The 16731-nt window shown below is 31.8% G+C and overlaps 1 protein-coding gene across 4 annotated transcripts in view; it reads right to left on the reverse strand.

The window, feature by feature from the left end:
- LOC124365108 (rho guanine nucleotide exchange factor 7) overlaps positions 1-16731 on the reverse strand; it is a 120491-nt gene that overhangs the window by 39422 nt on the left and 64338 nt on the right. For all 4 annotated transcript variants that reach the window (XM_046821050.1, XM_046821049.1, XM_046821051.1 and 1 more), the window contains 2 exons: positions 12961-13069; positions 12445-12534 (listed from right to left, as the gene is read on the reverse strand). In XM_046821050.1, coding sequence (XP_046677006.1) covers positions 12445-12534; positions 12961-13069 — 199 coding nt within the window. The remainder of the gene's footprint in view (positions 1-12444; positions 12535-12960; positions 13070-16731) is intronic.

Consider the following 16731-nt stretch of genomic DNA (forward strand, 5'->3'; position numbering starts at 1 on the left):
GCGTGTTTTGAGGAGATCGCGTACCTGACATCTCGCTGTGCTGTGGAGGGATAAACAAGAAACTATTGAACAAGAATGTACTCAATAGGGTTCTGTATTTCTTGTAGTTTAATACTACATAATATTCTGTAATTTACAGCCACTAGCGTGTTTTGAGGAGATCGCGTACCTGACATCTCGCTGTGCTGTGGAGGGATAAACAAGAAACTATTGAACAAGAATGTACTCAATAGGGTTCTGTATTTCTTGTAGTTTAATACTACATAATATTCTGTAATTTACAGCCACTAGCGTGTTTTGAGGAGATCGCGTACCTGACATCTCGCTGTGCTGTGGAGGGATAACTATTGAACAAGAATGTACTCAATAGGGTTCTGTATTTCTTGTAGTTTAATACTACATAATATTCTGTAATTTACAGCCACTAGCGTGTTTTGAGGAGATCGCGTACCTGACATCTCGCTGTGCTGTGGAGGGATAAACAAGAAACTATTGAACAAGAATGTACTCAATAGGGTTCTGTATTTCTTGTAGTTTAATACTACATAATATTCTGTAATTTACAGCCACTAGCGTGTTTTCGCGTACCTGACATCTCGCTGTGCTGTGGAGGATAAAGTAAATAGTCCAGCAAAATCACACAAAAAATACTGATAACATCAGTATTCCGTGGCGTCAAAAACTGATTTATACAGATTAACGATATTTTGCACACAAAATCAATAAACCTTTTAGTTTGAAGTATTACAATATGTACATACAATAATAATAACAATGACATAAATAAACCAGAATATTTATTTTTAAATATAAACCATAAAGGCTGATATAACATTATTATTTTTAAAAAGCCAATTATTTAGGGTATTGCACAAAGTTCATATTATACTTCACTATTTAATTTAATATTGCAACTTATTATTTCGGTCCAGTTTATTTAAAACATTGTCTAAAAACAGATTAATTTACTTTTGGAATTCTAAATATATTGTGTTGGGTGTTTTTAGTTTTATAGTAACAAAAACAGTTACTACTTCTAACAAAAAATAATTTTAAAATTTTTAACAAAAAAGATGTATCTGGGATTTATTTTTAGATTGAAAAACAGTGGAAAAGAACTTTCTCTTACATTTTGATTGAGAATAATATGAATATAGTGTTGTTGTGTGACTAATATTCTTTATACTTCACATTTTAAAGTATTTCCCCAATATGTCAATCAATCAATCAATCAATCAATCAATCATCTTTATTCATATTTGCACAGTAAGTACAAGAATAGTGTCATATTTTATCTTATTTTCTATATATATTTTTTTTTCTTAGTAGTACACTATCATTACAATACAGAATTGTAAACAATCTAAAGACAGAACAATGCCATTACACACTCATTTATACTTAATTAAAATTTTTTATAACCACCAAACTAACATATTTTATTGCTGACATTTTAATTGTTGTGAGAAATAAACTCTTCTATAGAGTAAAAAGCAGCATGTGCTAAGAATTTTTTCAACAAACTTAAAAAGGTATTAGGGTTTTGCTCTTTTTTTATGATTTGGGGTAAATATTCAAAAAATTTAATTTCCTTTAAAAGTGGGTTTTTTTTCAAAAAATATAATTTATGAGGTTCAACCAATCTATGTGACCTAGTGTTATACCTATGGGATGTATTACCTATTGCAATTCTTTTATTGATAAATACAAATTTAACTGACTCGTAAATGTACAAACTGTAAACTGTAAATATATTAAGTTCTGAAAACAAATGTTTAACAGAGTCTGTTTGCTTCAAATTAAACATGATTCTTAGTGCCCTTTTTTGTTGCATTAAAAGTTGGTCCATATTTCTTTTTGTTGTTGATCCATAAATGCAAATTCCGTAGGAAATATGTGAATGGATTAAAGCATAATATAAATTTTTTAAAGTTTCAAATATACATGAATGGGCTAGTCTCCTTAAAGCGTAAAGACCGCTAGACGTTTTACGAATTACAAGATTAACATGTTCTTCCCAGGCTAAGTTTTCGTCTAAAGTCAAGCCTAGAAAATTTTGTTTCCTCCACCTGCTCCAATATTTCATTGTCCACAAATACTGTAGGAAAAATTTTATTCCTTGTTTGTTTTGTTGAAAAGGAAAACAAAACTAGATTTAGATGAGTTTAAAAGAAGGTTTTTACTGTTTTAAAAAGTCTTTTTATTAATGATAGGCCAATGTACGATGAAAATTCAACTAATTCTTCAGTTTTTGCATTTACGATTACATTAGTATCATCTGCATAAAGACAGACCTTATTGTTGATATCCTGTACTACTCCAGGTAAACCTTTTAGGTAGCACAGGAATAATAAAGGACCTAAAATCGATCCCTGTGGGACTCCATATTGTACTTTTTAAAAAGGTGAGAGGAATATTTTTCTTTATACTTAATTTTTTTACTATCCAAGAAATGGTCTATTTCAACATATTGTTTTCTTTGTGATAGATATGATTTGAACCAAGTTAACTCAGTGTTCTCCACTCCTAGATTTTGAAGTACATCCAACTAACTTCTTATGTTCTACGCTATCAAAGGCTCTTGACAAATCTAAGAAGATTCCAATTACTTTTTCAACCTTTATCGACAGATTCAATAATCGACTCTATAAACTCAACACCGGCTGTTATAGTAGATTTGTTGGACCTAAAACCATGTTGTTCTTTGTCAAGTATCTTATTAGACTCTAGGTATTTATAAAATTGATTAAAAACTACTTTTTCTAAAATTTTTGAAAATACAGGAAGTAAAGATACAGGTCTGTAACACTTGACATCTTCCAAATTACCCTTTTTAAAAATAGGAATGACACGAGCTAATTTAAATTTTTCAGGAAATACTCCTGAAATTAGAGAATGATTAATTATATGGGTCAGCGGAGTGTTGATAAAAGGCAAGGCTACCTTAATGATCGTAATAGGGATGTCATCATTTCCTGTTGAGTATTTGTTTTCAAAAGAAATTTACTATTTTTTCAATTTCGTTTTCTGTTGGCCCATTTCAAATTTAAATTTTGTGTCCACTGTAGGGAAATTTGACAAATTCAAATTTGCAGAATATTCTGTAATTTCTGGTAACACTAAGTCTTTGACTGCATTAACAAAAAACTCATTGAAAGTATCACATATAGCAATTGGGTCTGTTATGTAATTCTCTTGATAAAATAATTTAATATTTGCCTTACATTTTGGCTGTTTACCTGCTTCCATGTTAAACTAATTTCCATGTGGTTTTAATCTTATTTTTGGAATTGGACAATTTTTTTCCTCAAAGTAGTTTTTTTTACTATTAGCTATATTACTTTTTAGCTCTCTTTTTTTATGTTTGATAATAACTTTAAGTTGTTATCTTTAAACCTTCTAAATTGGGATTCCAATTCTATAATTTCATTCTGTTTTATAATTAATTCTTCATCAATCCATTCTTTTGTTTTACATGGGTTTTCTGTTACATACCGTTTAGGAAAATCTATATCAAAATAATGTTTAAAAATACTGTAAAAAAACTATCATATTTTAGATTAACAGTAGATTTGGTAGACCTCAGACCAAGATTCTGAGCTTAGATGTCTGCAAAAAAAATGTCTATGTTACTATTTTTAAATTTTCTTACTTCTTTCCTAGTTAAATTTGTGCTATCAGAAACTGCATTCATCAAATTCATTAGTTGACCATCATGATCCGAAATTTTGAGTAATTACTCCCATTTATATACGAACATTGTTTGGTTCTATATTAGTAATAAAGTTGTCAATTGCAGTCTTAGAGTGGTCTGTTACTCGGGTGGGAAAGTTAACCATATACCTCATACCATATATAGACAAAATATTTACAAATCTGTTATAAGTATCATTTTTTTATCAGAACATCTATATTAAAGTCTCCTGCAATTACAATTTGTTTAAATTTTGTGCACAAAAACATCTAACAGTATTTCTAAATTGTGAAGAAATTGGTCCAGATTTGAGTAGTTCGGAGATCTGTAAATACATCCTAATATAAATGAAAAACTACCTGTTGTTATCTCTGCTAGACAATACTCAAACTCTTTTTCTATTAATAATGACTGAATGGAAGGCATTTCAACACTCTTAAAATCTATATTTTTATGAGCTAAAATTATAACACCTCCACCTCGACCCGATTCCCTTGAAAAACAAGACGCTGTTACATAGTTTTTGAAATTTGTAGCAAATCCAATTCTTCTACTGTCATTTTGTGTTCGCTAAGTGCAATTAAATCCGGTTTTGATTCTTTAAGGAAAATTTCAAGTAAATCTAAGCGAGATGGAAGATGTTGTACATTGTGATGTAAAATTGATATTGTATTTTTGACTATGTTATTGGAGGAAGCAGGAAATGTAACTGGGAATGTGACACTTGGATGAGCAATTGGTTTGATTAGTCATCCCTGTAAGGTATTTTCTGACATTGGAGAGTTTAAAGAAGAGGAAGGTTTTACATCAAAAGCTTCAATATTTTTTGGTGACATAGTTAGGGTTGTAAAAGGGGGGCTTGGGCAACTGTTTACAGAGAGAGTGTTGTGCTTGAGGTGTGTAGAGAAGGTGGTTTCTTGTGATCTGTTGTGACCTCTAGGTGTAGCTGTGGCTTCTGCGTAGCTGCGATCACCGGGAGACACCGTTGGAGTGGATGTTTGGAGTACGGCTCTCGGGAGTAGGTTTCTCAGCTTGCTGTGGTTCTGCAGGCAGTTCATTAATATTTGTCTCTGGTAATAGTGTTGACTCTAAAGTTGAGGATGATGTTTCCAGTTCGGCCAAGATGGTAGTTCTAGAAGAACGCACAGGGGCAGTTTCAATAGTGTTCCTGTTGTTGTTGGAGTTTGAAGAAACTGGGGGAACCTGTTGACTGGCAGTTACTTCTTCTGCCACTTGTTTGTAGATTTCATTTGGAATGAGCATAGTTGTTGGTTTTACTCCAGTATGTAATGTTGAGGTTGATATTTGAACTTCAGTTTCACTTTCAACGACTTTCTTCATGGCAAGATTTTTTTATCATTTCAGCAACCCGGTTTTTACCTCTTCGGTTCATGTGTAAACCATGCACTGTGAACATATGTCGAGGCAGGAGATGGAGGGGAAGAAGTTTTCACCATGCCATCGTGCACTTCGCTAATGTTCTCCAGTTCAGCATTTATTTTTGTAATATTTTCATCTAGCTCCCAGCGGTCATGCCTCATGGGTAGTGTAGCCAGCAGGAGGGTGGTGTGCTTTGTATTGTTAATTAATGTTATGAACATCACTCATGAGCTGCTTGACACCTGATTTCTCAACATTATTTGTGCCTGCCATCACCAAGAGGTAATCAGAGCTGGTCAAACCTTTTGATGATCTCTCCACATCTTCTACAACCTGGTCAAATCTTGCTCCTGGCCTAACATAAGAACACACATTCAAAGATGACCTTTGTTTCAACCATAGTACTGAGCTTTTTCCCATGAACTGTCCGCTAGAATGATCAGTTTGGGCCTTGAAGTTGTATTTCCATGCTGAAGGTTAGTTTTCTGTTTTAGCATTAGTTTTAGTATTTGGTTTTACAATTGATTTATGAGTGGGCCTTGAATTTTCCTCTGTTTTATCATTTTCAACAATGTCTTCCATTTCAAGAATTTTGAAACTGGTTTTCAGTTGTAAAACTGTTTTTTGGTATGAGAGGCAAACTATTTTTTGGCATTGTTCCGAAAGTGAACTTTAACATTTGAGAAATCAGAGTATTGTAGAGGTGGGTAGCAGTGGAGACACTTATTATTTTCAGTGAATTCATTAAGTTCGTCGATGTATCCCGAAGTTTAAGAATGAGTATTTCTTTACTATTAAGTTCTTTTTCGTATTGTTCCAGTCTAGTTTAAAAGTTCTTCGTTCGCTTTATTTTCTGAAGCTTCCTTTCTTGTCTGTGTACTGGTTGAAATCAAAATTTTTGGGGACAGATAGTTTAGTTCCTCTAAATTGCAATAATTATCCAATTTGTTGTGCAGTTCCAACAGCTCTTTATCTTTCATACCATTAATTTTCTTTCAAGCAATTTTTACTTGGTCTCTGAGATTGGCTATCTCCTTCTCAAAATTCATGCACATCTCAGTAGCTTCTTCCTCCACCAGACGTAGGGATGATTCCATTTTTTTCTTTTCGTATCGTAGCTGCTGTTTATTTCATTTACTTCAATTGAACTTTGTTCAGCTGGGTCGTTTGTAAAGATCTCTTCTGTGTATTCATCAGTATTGCCAGCATTCTGTACTGGATTGAGCAGAACATGCGTTTCAGCTTCCTCTAATGCAATTTTTAAAGTAGGTGTAATTTTTCTTTTTTGGTAATTTTTCTGAATATATATTTATTATACGAGAAAACGTCTGCTTCCTTGCACAATGCAGTTTCATTTGTGCCAAAAAATACAATGTGGTATTTGTTGTTTTCGAATTTTGTAATGAAAGCAGGCCATGGTTGATATCCCCTCACTTTGGCAAAAAACAACCTCATTAGTTAGAAACATAACAGTTTTTTTTTCTTTTTTTATGTTTCTTTAATCTATTGATATAAAATAAACTTCCAGGTAACTGTTAAATCACGATTAAAAGTTCTTATTTTATTGAATTAAATTATTATATAGAAGAAATTGTCAAATTTAATTAAAAAAAGTTCAAACAAATAAATAAATGCCCATTAAATAAATTTTAATAATCATAAATTAGTTTTCTAATTAGCAAAAAGTAATCACCCACAGTAGGGATTGAAACTCAGGTCCTTCAGAGTAGCAATCTATCACTCTACCACCTGAGCTAATGGGCCATGCAATGTTGGGTAACATAAAGATAAGGTAGAGTTCACTTTGCCTCAGTTAGTTAGTCCATCTAGCAGGTAGAAAAAACTGTTCATTGGAAAACCTGTTCACTGTGAGCACTATGACCAAGTGGAAAATGTCAAAGTCAACTGTTGACTATTGCTTATAAAACTTTCTTTTCTTCTAAAATATAAATTCTTCAAGTGTCTTACGTATATATTTTTTATAATTGATGCAAATATTAGTTAGCTGGCAATCTAGCTTATAGGTTAGTTCTTGGAAAATTTGATTAAATCACTTTGAATAAAAATAATCCTTGTCTTGGAATTAAAAAACTTATTACTTAGTACGTCACCAATGGTCCCAGTCTGTTGTGTTAAAGCACATAAATAATACACTTAAATAATTTATAAACATTTAAATAGATATAATTAACTAGACACCCAATTCACTACATCTAAATCATAAAAATCCTCTGATGAAAAAAATGTCAAGCCATACTGTAATCTGGACTGAATTATATGCCACAAAATAATGCCTGATCACAGATATCTCTTGTGAAATAAAACGTACTAATGTTGTATTTTATTTTGTTGTGCAATGTTGGAATGTGTTCCATCAAACACTAATCCTCAATATTTAACCCTTACCGAGCCAATGACGTTACTAGACGTCATGCCTAAACTAACGCTAAAAGCCAACGACGTCCACTGACGCAAAATCAATTTTTTATTTTAATATTATTTAAAAGCATTTCTGGGTAACAAACTTAGTAAAACTGTTAAACAAGGTTTATCTAAACAAGAGACAACCGTTCGTGTCTATTTTGAAGGTCACGGCTCTTGTTCGATCGATCGACAAAATAGCGGGCGGCCGGATGTTCATAGTCTCCTGCAGAGCCAACGACGTCTACTGACGCGCGCTCAGTCCGCCTGTAGCCTTCCGTGAGGTTAGATGTTTATTCGCCCTTCCATTTTCGATCCGCGTATTTATCTTTTCAATTTTGATGTTAATCAATATTTTTGATCAATTTGCAGTGTAGTTTATGTATTATTATCGTGATGTAGGGCTTTATTGTCAAGTTTTTTTTTTAGTTCATTGCTTTTATTTAATTTGTATATATATATATATATATATAAATTTTTACTATATTCTTTATATTTTCTCTAAATACAAATTACTATATGCTTGTTTTTTGTAAAATATAACAATTATTGTGTTCAACTATTGTTAATTTTATATATGAACATATAAAATGTCAAAATTAAATTTTTTCAGTGAAATTATGATTTTACCATTTTTTAGCTGTAAATTAACAATAAAGAGTGAAAAAAAAATTTTGTCGTTTTTTTTACCTCTTATGTTATAAGAATTATAAAAAAAATTGGTTTTGGTATGTGGGAATTTTTTTATTTTTAAGGCGTATGGCTCTTAGGAGTAGTTTTGGTTATTTATTTGTGGCTCGCTAAGGGTTAAAATTAGGGACTTGTTAAATTACTTGACAGTTTTAATAATTAACACAATTACATTTGTGATATTTTTATATTGGAAAGTGAAGCCTCTGAGATAAAAATTAACAAATGTTAACTTATATTAACTTGCATTTTATTTATACTACCCCAATATCCATTACACTAAATGCTCACTACACTCCTCTATATCAGATTCAGAAAATAAACTTTGTTCGTATATAGTATCTATAATGTTTTTAAGTCTGATATATTTTAATGTTAAAATAATGCATGATATTTCCATACTTTCTATAAATTCCAAATACAAAAGTAAGATTTAGCTTTTTCATTTGTTAACATAAAATAATAAAGAACAGACAGAGAAGGCTATTCACAAATCCAACAATTACTATTGAAGCAAACATGCAAAGTTATGCATAAACTACTAGGGATTTAGTACTACTAATTTTACCTCTGTTTAAGAAGTTGAAATTTGACTTAAATAACAAGGTCTATTTAAAATACCAAGAAAAAATCTTCCTTGTATATTTATTCATATAGAAAAACTAACATATGTATGTTTGCAAACTCGTAAGAAACAATTTTAAAAAAAATACTCATGAGGTGCACTTTAAAGAAAAAATTAAAATTAAAATTTAAAAATGTATTTGTATGTCAGTGGATCAGTTTATACATTGACAAAATCTATAAATTTTGTGGTAATTGTCATCCATTGAAACCTTAATTTATTTACAATGGAAATCATGGATTTGACTGGTATTATAAATAGACATAATTTTTTAGTTACAATAACAACTGTAAATACAACATTATTCAATTAAGAGAAAAATTAAAACTAAAACATTTTATTGTTTCAGAAGTACACATATATTCCATCTGATGTAGTATGAGAAATGGTTTTCATGCAGCAAATCCACACATTGTATTTCTTTCAATGCCGAATACTAAAGTTTTACGTATAAAATTTTACAAAATTTATCAAAATAAAAAATATCATCATTACTACACCATCCTTTATCAATACTTGTGAATCAAATTCTATAGCTGCTATTAAAAATAATTGTCTACATGTTTTCATGTCAAGAGGCATTTTCCTACATCCGCAACTGGACAAGTGACAACATACTACATGTTCTGCAATTAACGAGAAAAGATGTTGCAATGTAAACAAATGAGACTGTAGGCAAGATTTACTCTCTATTTTCAGTCAACTGCAGTAAATTAAACTGCTATCTGTTAAACAGACAATTTCTTTAGAATACAAAGTATTAACACGAGTCATAAAATCTCTACACAACTTCAGGCTAACCACTCAAAACCTTGTCAAACTCCTGATTTTTAGTTTGTTTTCTGAAGTAATCAACTTCTGATGCTTTAGTACTTTATAACACTAAATATTAGTATTTTTACTACTGCAATACGCCCAAAAACAAAACAAAAGAAATAGACTGAACATTTTCATATACCGTCTAACAGCCAAAAGAAAGGTAACGACATATAAAGGGTGCAGGTAGGTATTTCTAAAAATCGGGTCTAGCCGTCTTCATCCCCTTTAACCCCTTCGCCTTCTCACTCTCCTTGCATTTCCTTTAGCAACCTTGCTAAAAGCATTAGTTGTGAGTTTTTGAAGTAAAGTGTTGTACATTTTGTACAAGGTTTGTTCGTTGCAATAATTTGAGTTTACAAATGATGTGATACTAAGAGTAGTTACAAGAGGGGAAGAACAATACATAATGAAGCAAGTTATGTTGCAAGTGTTATAGCTATTTGTGTCGAGGAGTAAAAATACAATAATTTAGCGTTTCCTTTAAAGAAAGTTACTGAAAGGGTTGATTTTTACATGTCTAAATCCCTAAGCAGTATTTATAAAATTAGAAGTGAATGTAAAAAGTTCGATCATTTGTCCTTGTTAACCCCAGGAAAGAAAGAAAAGGAAACTTGAGGCTCAACAGAATGTAATAATCAACAATTTTGGCAAATGTGCGATTAGAAATATCGAAAATGATTACTATAATCACAACAACAAAAACTCATCCTTCAGAGTCTCAAAGGATAAAATCGATTTCCCTCAAAAACAAGAGACTCTGTAAAATTCTACATGAAATTGGTTTAAAGTGGAATAAAAGTACTAATAGGTGCAAAATACTCATCGAACATCCAGACATTGTTAATTAGAGAGTTAAGTATCTGCACGATATTAAAGCCAAGAAGTGACAACAGGAAAATATTTTATATAGACAAAAGTTGGGTAGACTATAATCTTTTTTACATATATTTTGTTTATCTAGACAACATTGTAAACTATAGTATGGCACTGGAAATATTTTAGACCAATAGAAGGTTGCAAGAGCCGGAAGCAGACCCTTTTAGACTGAAGTAGGTTTCTGAGACCTACATCCTAACTAATATTATAAATACGTTTGTTATGCTTTCACATGTAAACTATTCAACCAATTGTATTTTACATGAATATTCTTAAGGTTTCTGGGTAACATGTAGGCCTTGTATTACAGCTAACAAATATAATTAATTGAAAGAGCCTGTTAAACGAAATCAACACGTCGGTATGAACATAGTTTTATGACAGTAAAACCAAATGTTTAATTTATTTAACCATTACTTTGGCAAATTTTCTCGTCAACATTTTGTATCAAGTCTTCATTCATGACAGTAGGCTGCCACGTTGTTCTTCTTTCATTAGAAAGCCTACACCATTTTCGCACATTTCCATCATTCATTAAACCCTCACCATAATTTTCAACAAGCTTTTGAAGAATTTCAGTAGAGCTAACTTGTTTTACATTTAAAAACCGACTTACTGACCACACTTCGCATTTGGCGGGATTAATGATAGACATTGCAATAAACATCATGACATGACATGACATGACATGAACGAACGTGACAGGATGCACTGTTGCTGTTTTCTTAAATATATTACAAATACAATAAATCTGTAATTATTTTTTAAATTATCTAAACTACAAACATTTTTTAAGTGTATATAATATTAGTATACTTTAATAATTTGAAGTAGTGAAAGTGAAATAGTAAGGCTCTGAGGCGTTCAGTAGTGTGGATGACTCATGAATTTCCTCCCCATTCTTTATTGGAGACTCCTAACTGCTCGGACCTAACTTTACTTGCTACGCACTTACTCCAAGTCTAATTCTTTCTATGGTCTATGATTGAACCCTATGAATACCACAGTGATGAAACTTTTATCACCAGCCATATATGTCAAAAAATGGGACAGTCATGGTTATAGTAAGTTATTGTCACTGGATGTATAAGGAATTTTTCCAAGGTTGCAATTAATCACAATCACCTATTTGAAGGTCATATTTTTACTATGTGTCTTTCTATGAAGTTTTGACACAACAATGTGTAGGTCCAATGCTTTTCCTTTAACATTATGTAGTTTTGACAAAATTTTAAAACAGCACAATGCACCAAAACATACATTTTAATATGGTTCAATGAGAAGAAACTTAATTGTCAGAACAATCAAAGAATAACTTATCCTATAGAGATGAATTTTTAACATACGCAATAGAAGTTTAAATTTATGTCAACATAGTCTGATCAAATGATATAAGTATAAATGAAAAGAAAAGGCAGGCTTTAAGTAAATAATATTGACTATAAAGTTTGTGTACTGCATGTCTATGTTTATGAATCGCAAAGTAGCTATACGCTGTACATGTTACATGATTAAGATTTGCCAGTGGTGTCACAGTTTAGCATCTTTTCTTTTAATTCTTCATCATTTTAGTACACTTAACATTCTTTGGTATACACACAGTTATGATTCACTGCACTGAATTGGTTGACTGCTGAGTGTGGAATTTTTTAAACATGGATATGAACTTGACATGTTAACTTTTTCATTTAGCATGCGGCATATTGTACTGCGGATGTAGGAAAACCCAACCAATCCACATGACAAAATGTTTTAGAAAAAGCATTAAAATATTGTGTATGATTTACTTTAAAAAAGAACTCACCAGCCAAAAGTATATGTAAAATTAATATTAAAATTAAAGAGGAGGCACTAGTCAGGCACTAGCTAATCTGTTTCTAAACAATGCATTGAGTTAACAAAGTTCTGTGGCTAAAATGATTGTAAGTGTAGAGCCTACCTGAATTGACAGTGTATCTAGTCTTGGCAGAAGTACAATATGCTTCAATCACACGAAGGATCTGGGCGTCTTCATCAAACCCTCTTTCGCCTAAAAAATAAATAATTAAACTTGAAAACTTTCATTTTGTACAATAGCCTAATATATTTCTGATAAATTCATATATATGAACATTTGGTAATATGGCATTTTTAAGTGAGGTTTTACTAATAAAAGTGAGATATCAAATTGAATAAAAATATTGCATTTATTTCAAAAATGCAAATCTAACAATAAAATAAACTTCATCTAAAATCTTTTCTACAAACAAGTTTTAAAATACATCATTTTATGAATAAAATACAATGACACTTAAATCTCAACAATTGACTAATGAGTTTGATTAAAAAATGTTAAAATGGCTTGGAAAACTATATCAAGCATTCTTTCATTTCTAGAATTTAATCAACCAACACACATTTTCTTTTCTTAAGATTTAGTTACAGAGTAATGTATAAGATTGATGACTTTACTTACTAGTTTTCTTAAAATTGCGGCTAGACTTGTCATCTCTAAAACGCAAGGGAGGGGAAGGGCGGAGACAGGACACACTCCACGGCCGGTTGATGTTACTTCCGCTCACCATCTACCAAACATTACAGCTTTCTATAAATATTATTTTTCCAAGTCTCGACATAATATCAAATATTACTAATATTATTTTCCCAATAATATCAATGATATTAAAAAATAATATTATTGATAGAGATCTCATCTCTACTGTTGAAAGTTTAAAAAAAAATATGAAAATCAATTTAAAACCAATTTGTACACAGTGGTTTAGTAAAAAAAATCAAGAGAACATAATTTAATTCAATTTAAACTTGATTTAATGCTCCTAAAGAATGACGGTCAATAAACCAATTCAGTCAGCAGTGAATTTATCAGCTAGAGGGTAGCTTCCACATTTGTTAACTACATCAGTTCGTGTAGAGAAATGCTTCACTACTCCTGATAAAAAAATTCTTACAAATTAAATGTGCTGCAACTGTATTCAAACACTTAAAACTGCATTTATTATTGCAGTAATTAGGAATTACATTTCTATCTTCATATAATTATTAATTCCTCATACATCATCGCAGACAAAATAGACAATCTGTACAATTCTTATATGTAAGCAAACAATATTTAATATGCATCCAAATTGATACAGTAAACAATTTGTTTATATGATTGAGTTTAAGCATTTAATGATAAGCTCTATTATCTCTAATTCCCTGAAAGTAAGTAATAGATTCTAATAAAGTAACTAATGTACTTCACTTCTTAATTACTTGTTATTTTGTTTCCTAATAACCACGAGCCATAACAAACTATGATTATTACTATATTAATGAATTACAAACTTATAATTTTTTATAGTTATAGCACAGATATACTCTTGTATACTCTGACGACATTTAGACCCAAAATAAATACAACTATTCCCAGGACCAAAGTGTGAGGGAAACTGTGTGAAATGGTACCATTTTGAATGTGGTGAAAAGTCAAAAAGTAAATACTCTTTTTCAAAAGACGAAAAGCCAAATTTTGTGAGTAATAACTGTGAACAACTACAAGAGCAACGTAACAGTGCAGTGAGTAACCTTCCAGTTTCAGAAACTGTTTCTGAAAACTTTCATGTGAATTGTGAATGTTTTGATCACATACAAATTTTGACAGATCAGATATTTGATCTAACTAAGAATCAACGTGAACTTAGTAATCAGTTGGGTGTAATGAGGACTGAAAATGCTAAACTTGTTTCTATCTTGAACAGTCATACCAAGACCATTGGTGACATTTTAACAAATAATTCTAACCATTTCAAATTTCTAACCAGTCAAAAAAAGGTCTAGCTCTGATAATTTAAGTTCTTTGACTGTGAAAGACAGTAATGTTAAAATTGATGGTACAGTTAGTAAACAAAACTTGACCATGGCAGTGAATAAACCTGATTTCTTGTCTGCTAGGAAAGTCAGAGAATATAATGCATTGCTACCACCTGCTTCGGTAAGTAAGAAAATAACTTCTAGAAATGTCAAACACAAGTTTATCAAGTCGGCAGTGGTTGGCACTGGCTGTGAATCTGGAAAAGGGCAGGCTGGGCTACATGGAAGTAACTAGATGCTTAACCCAGTATCGGTTAATTCTTCAGCTTTTAGTTCGGTTTCGACGGTCCGTGGTGTTGAGGAACCATCTGATTATGATTCAAGGGAGCCTGAAAATGAGTCGTCTGAACCAAGAAGGGAGAATGCAAATAACCTGTAGTTGAGGTTAGTTACAAAAAACACAAAATGTCGGGTCGGAGTAGGCCCAGGACAGGTAAAAGATGTATGTTTTTGACTGGTAGTGTTACTGTTAACAGTGAGAAATTAAAAACTGTTGAAAAAAAACAGAAATATTTTCGTTTCAAGATTTTCTGAAGATATGGAGTGTGAGGATCTAAGGCAATACCTGAAAGACGGTTCTCATGGTGGTAATTTTTAAATAACAAAATTAAAAACCAGGTACCCTGGCTACAGTTCCTTTAAAATCGGGGTTCCTCTGTCACTTTGAGACAAGGTTTATGACCCGGACTTTTGGCCAATGGGAACTTATGTGAGTCAGTTTAGGTACCCACGTAAAAGTGCTTCGGTACCTTCTTTTTTGGATCCCAGTCAAGGGGCAAATACAGTAAAATAGATCTTTCACTTTTAGGTGATGGTCTGGAGCAAACACCTAATAACAGTTTAATAGTAACTGAACTTTGTGTTGATAGGCCTAACCGGAAAGTTACATCCTGTGATGCAAATACAATAATTGGGTGTAATTTTAATTTTAAATTGACTTTTTGGAATGTTTATAGTTTAACCAATAAACTTTGTAGCATTGAACTATTGTATAACCAACTTAATTTTGATGTCTTGTGCATTGAGGAGCATTGGCTATCTTCCTCTGAAGTCCAGCATTTGGTAATTCCAGAGTAATGTTGGAAGCTATTTTGCAAGAGAACATCACTTGCACGGTGGAGTGCTTATTTGTGTCAAGCAAGGTATTGAGTTCTCCATTTTGAACCAAGTTCTCGGCTACTCAGAGGAGATGACTTGTGAGTTGGCAGCTGTTGTGTGCTCCCTGTGTTAAAGATGGTTGTTGTTGCAGTTTATAGATCTCCTGCAGGTAGTCTAGCCTCTTTTTAGGAAAAGTTGCAGGATGTTTTTTGCTTTTTTATATGGCATCAAAATGAACACTATTGTAGTTGGGGACTTCAATATAAACTTTATGGCAGACAATGAAGAAACCTATGAACTATTAAACTTAATTGACAGTTTTGGATTAAATGTGACTGTGTCGGATATCACGAGGCCAAATACCAACTCTTGTGGAACTGCGGGTAGCTGCATTGACAACCTACTAACTTCCCTACATCCTGATAGAGGACAATCGTCGGTGCTCCATAATCCTGCTTCTGATCACAACATCATCTTCTTTGTTGTGGATATCGAAACTGGTGGATCTACAGGAAGTAGTCTCATCTTAAAACACATAACTAGACCTTTGAGCTTGTCTGGGGTATCCTTTTTTGTGCATTATCTCAGCCAAATTAACTGGTTAGATGTATATAGGCTAAATTTAAGTATCAATATCAAGTTTAAAATGTTTCTTGACCTTCTTTTATGGGCCTTAAATTGTGCTGCTCCAATTAAAAAATTGAAATTAAAAGCTAAAAGTTCTAGTAATGGTATCATGATGGTCTTGTTAAACTTAAGTCTGAGCTGGATAGATTATATTTTATAACTCAAAATACCAATGATAATAAGGGTATAAAGGCAAAATATAGAAGTCTCAAAGCAGTGTACAAAAGTGAGATTAATAAAGCTAAACTTAGTCATAATAATAGTTTAATAGATAGATCCAAAAATAAAAGCAAAGCTGCTTGGGGTATAATAAAAAAAAGTCAGCCAAAGTCAACAGCAGGCCAGTTCCCAAGTCTCATTTCCTTAAAACTGACACTTTTAATGATTTTGGTCTCTTCTGTAGAAGAAACTTGTAAAAACATTGATAATAGTACCTATGATTATTTTTATTTTCTTGACAAGTCCTGTAACTCAGAGACTATAAATTTTAACTTTAATTTTAAGGAAATTAAGGTGGAGGAAACCTATGGAGCTATTCTTAGCCTAAGCAATAGCACATGTTTTGATGTTCTTGGTATCAATGCACATGTATTAAAGGCTGCTGCCGAACATATTTGTGAGGTCTTGACTTTAATGAATGTATTAATAG

Source organism: Homalodisca vitripennis, chromosome 6 (genome assembly GCF_021130785.1).
Source record: "Homalodisca vitripennis isolate AUS2020 chromosome 6, UT_GWSS_2.1, whole genome shotgun sequence".
Lineage (NCBI taxonomy): Eukaryota > Metazoa > Arthropoda > Insecta > Hemiptera > Cicadellidae > Homalodisca > Homalodisca vitripennis.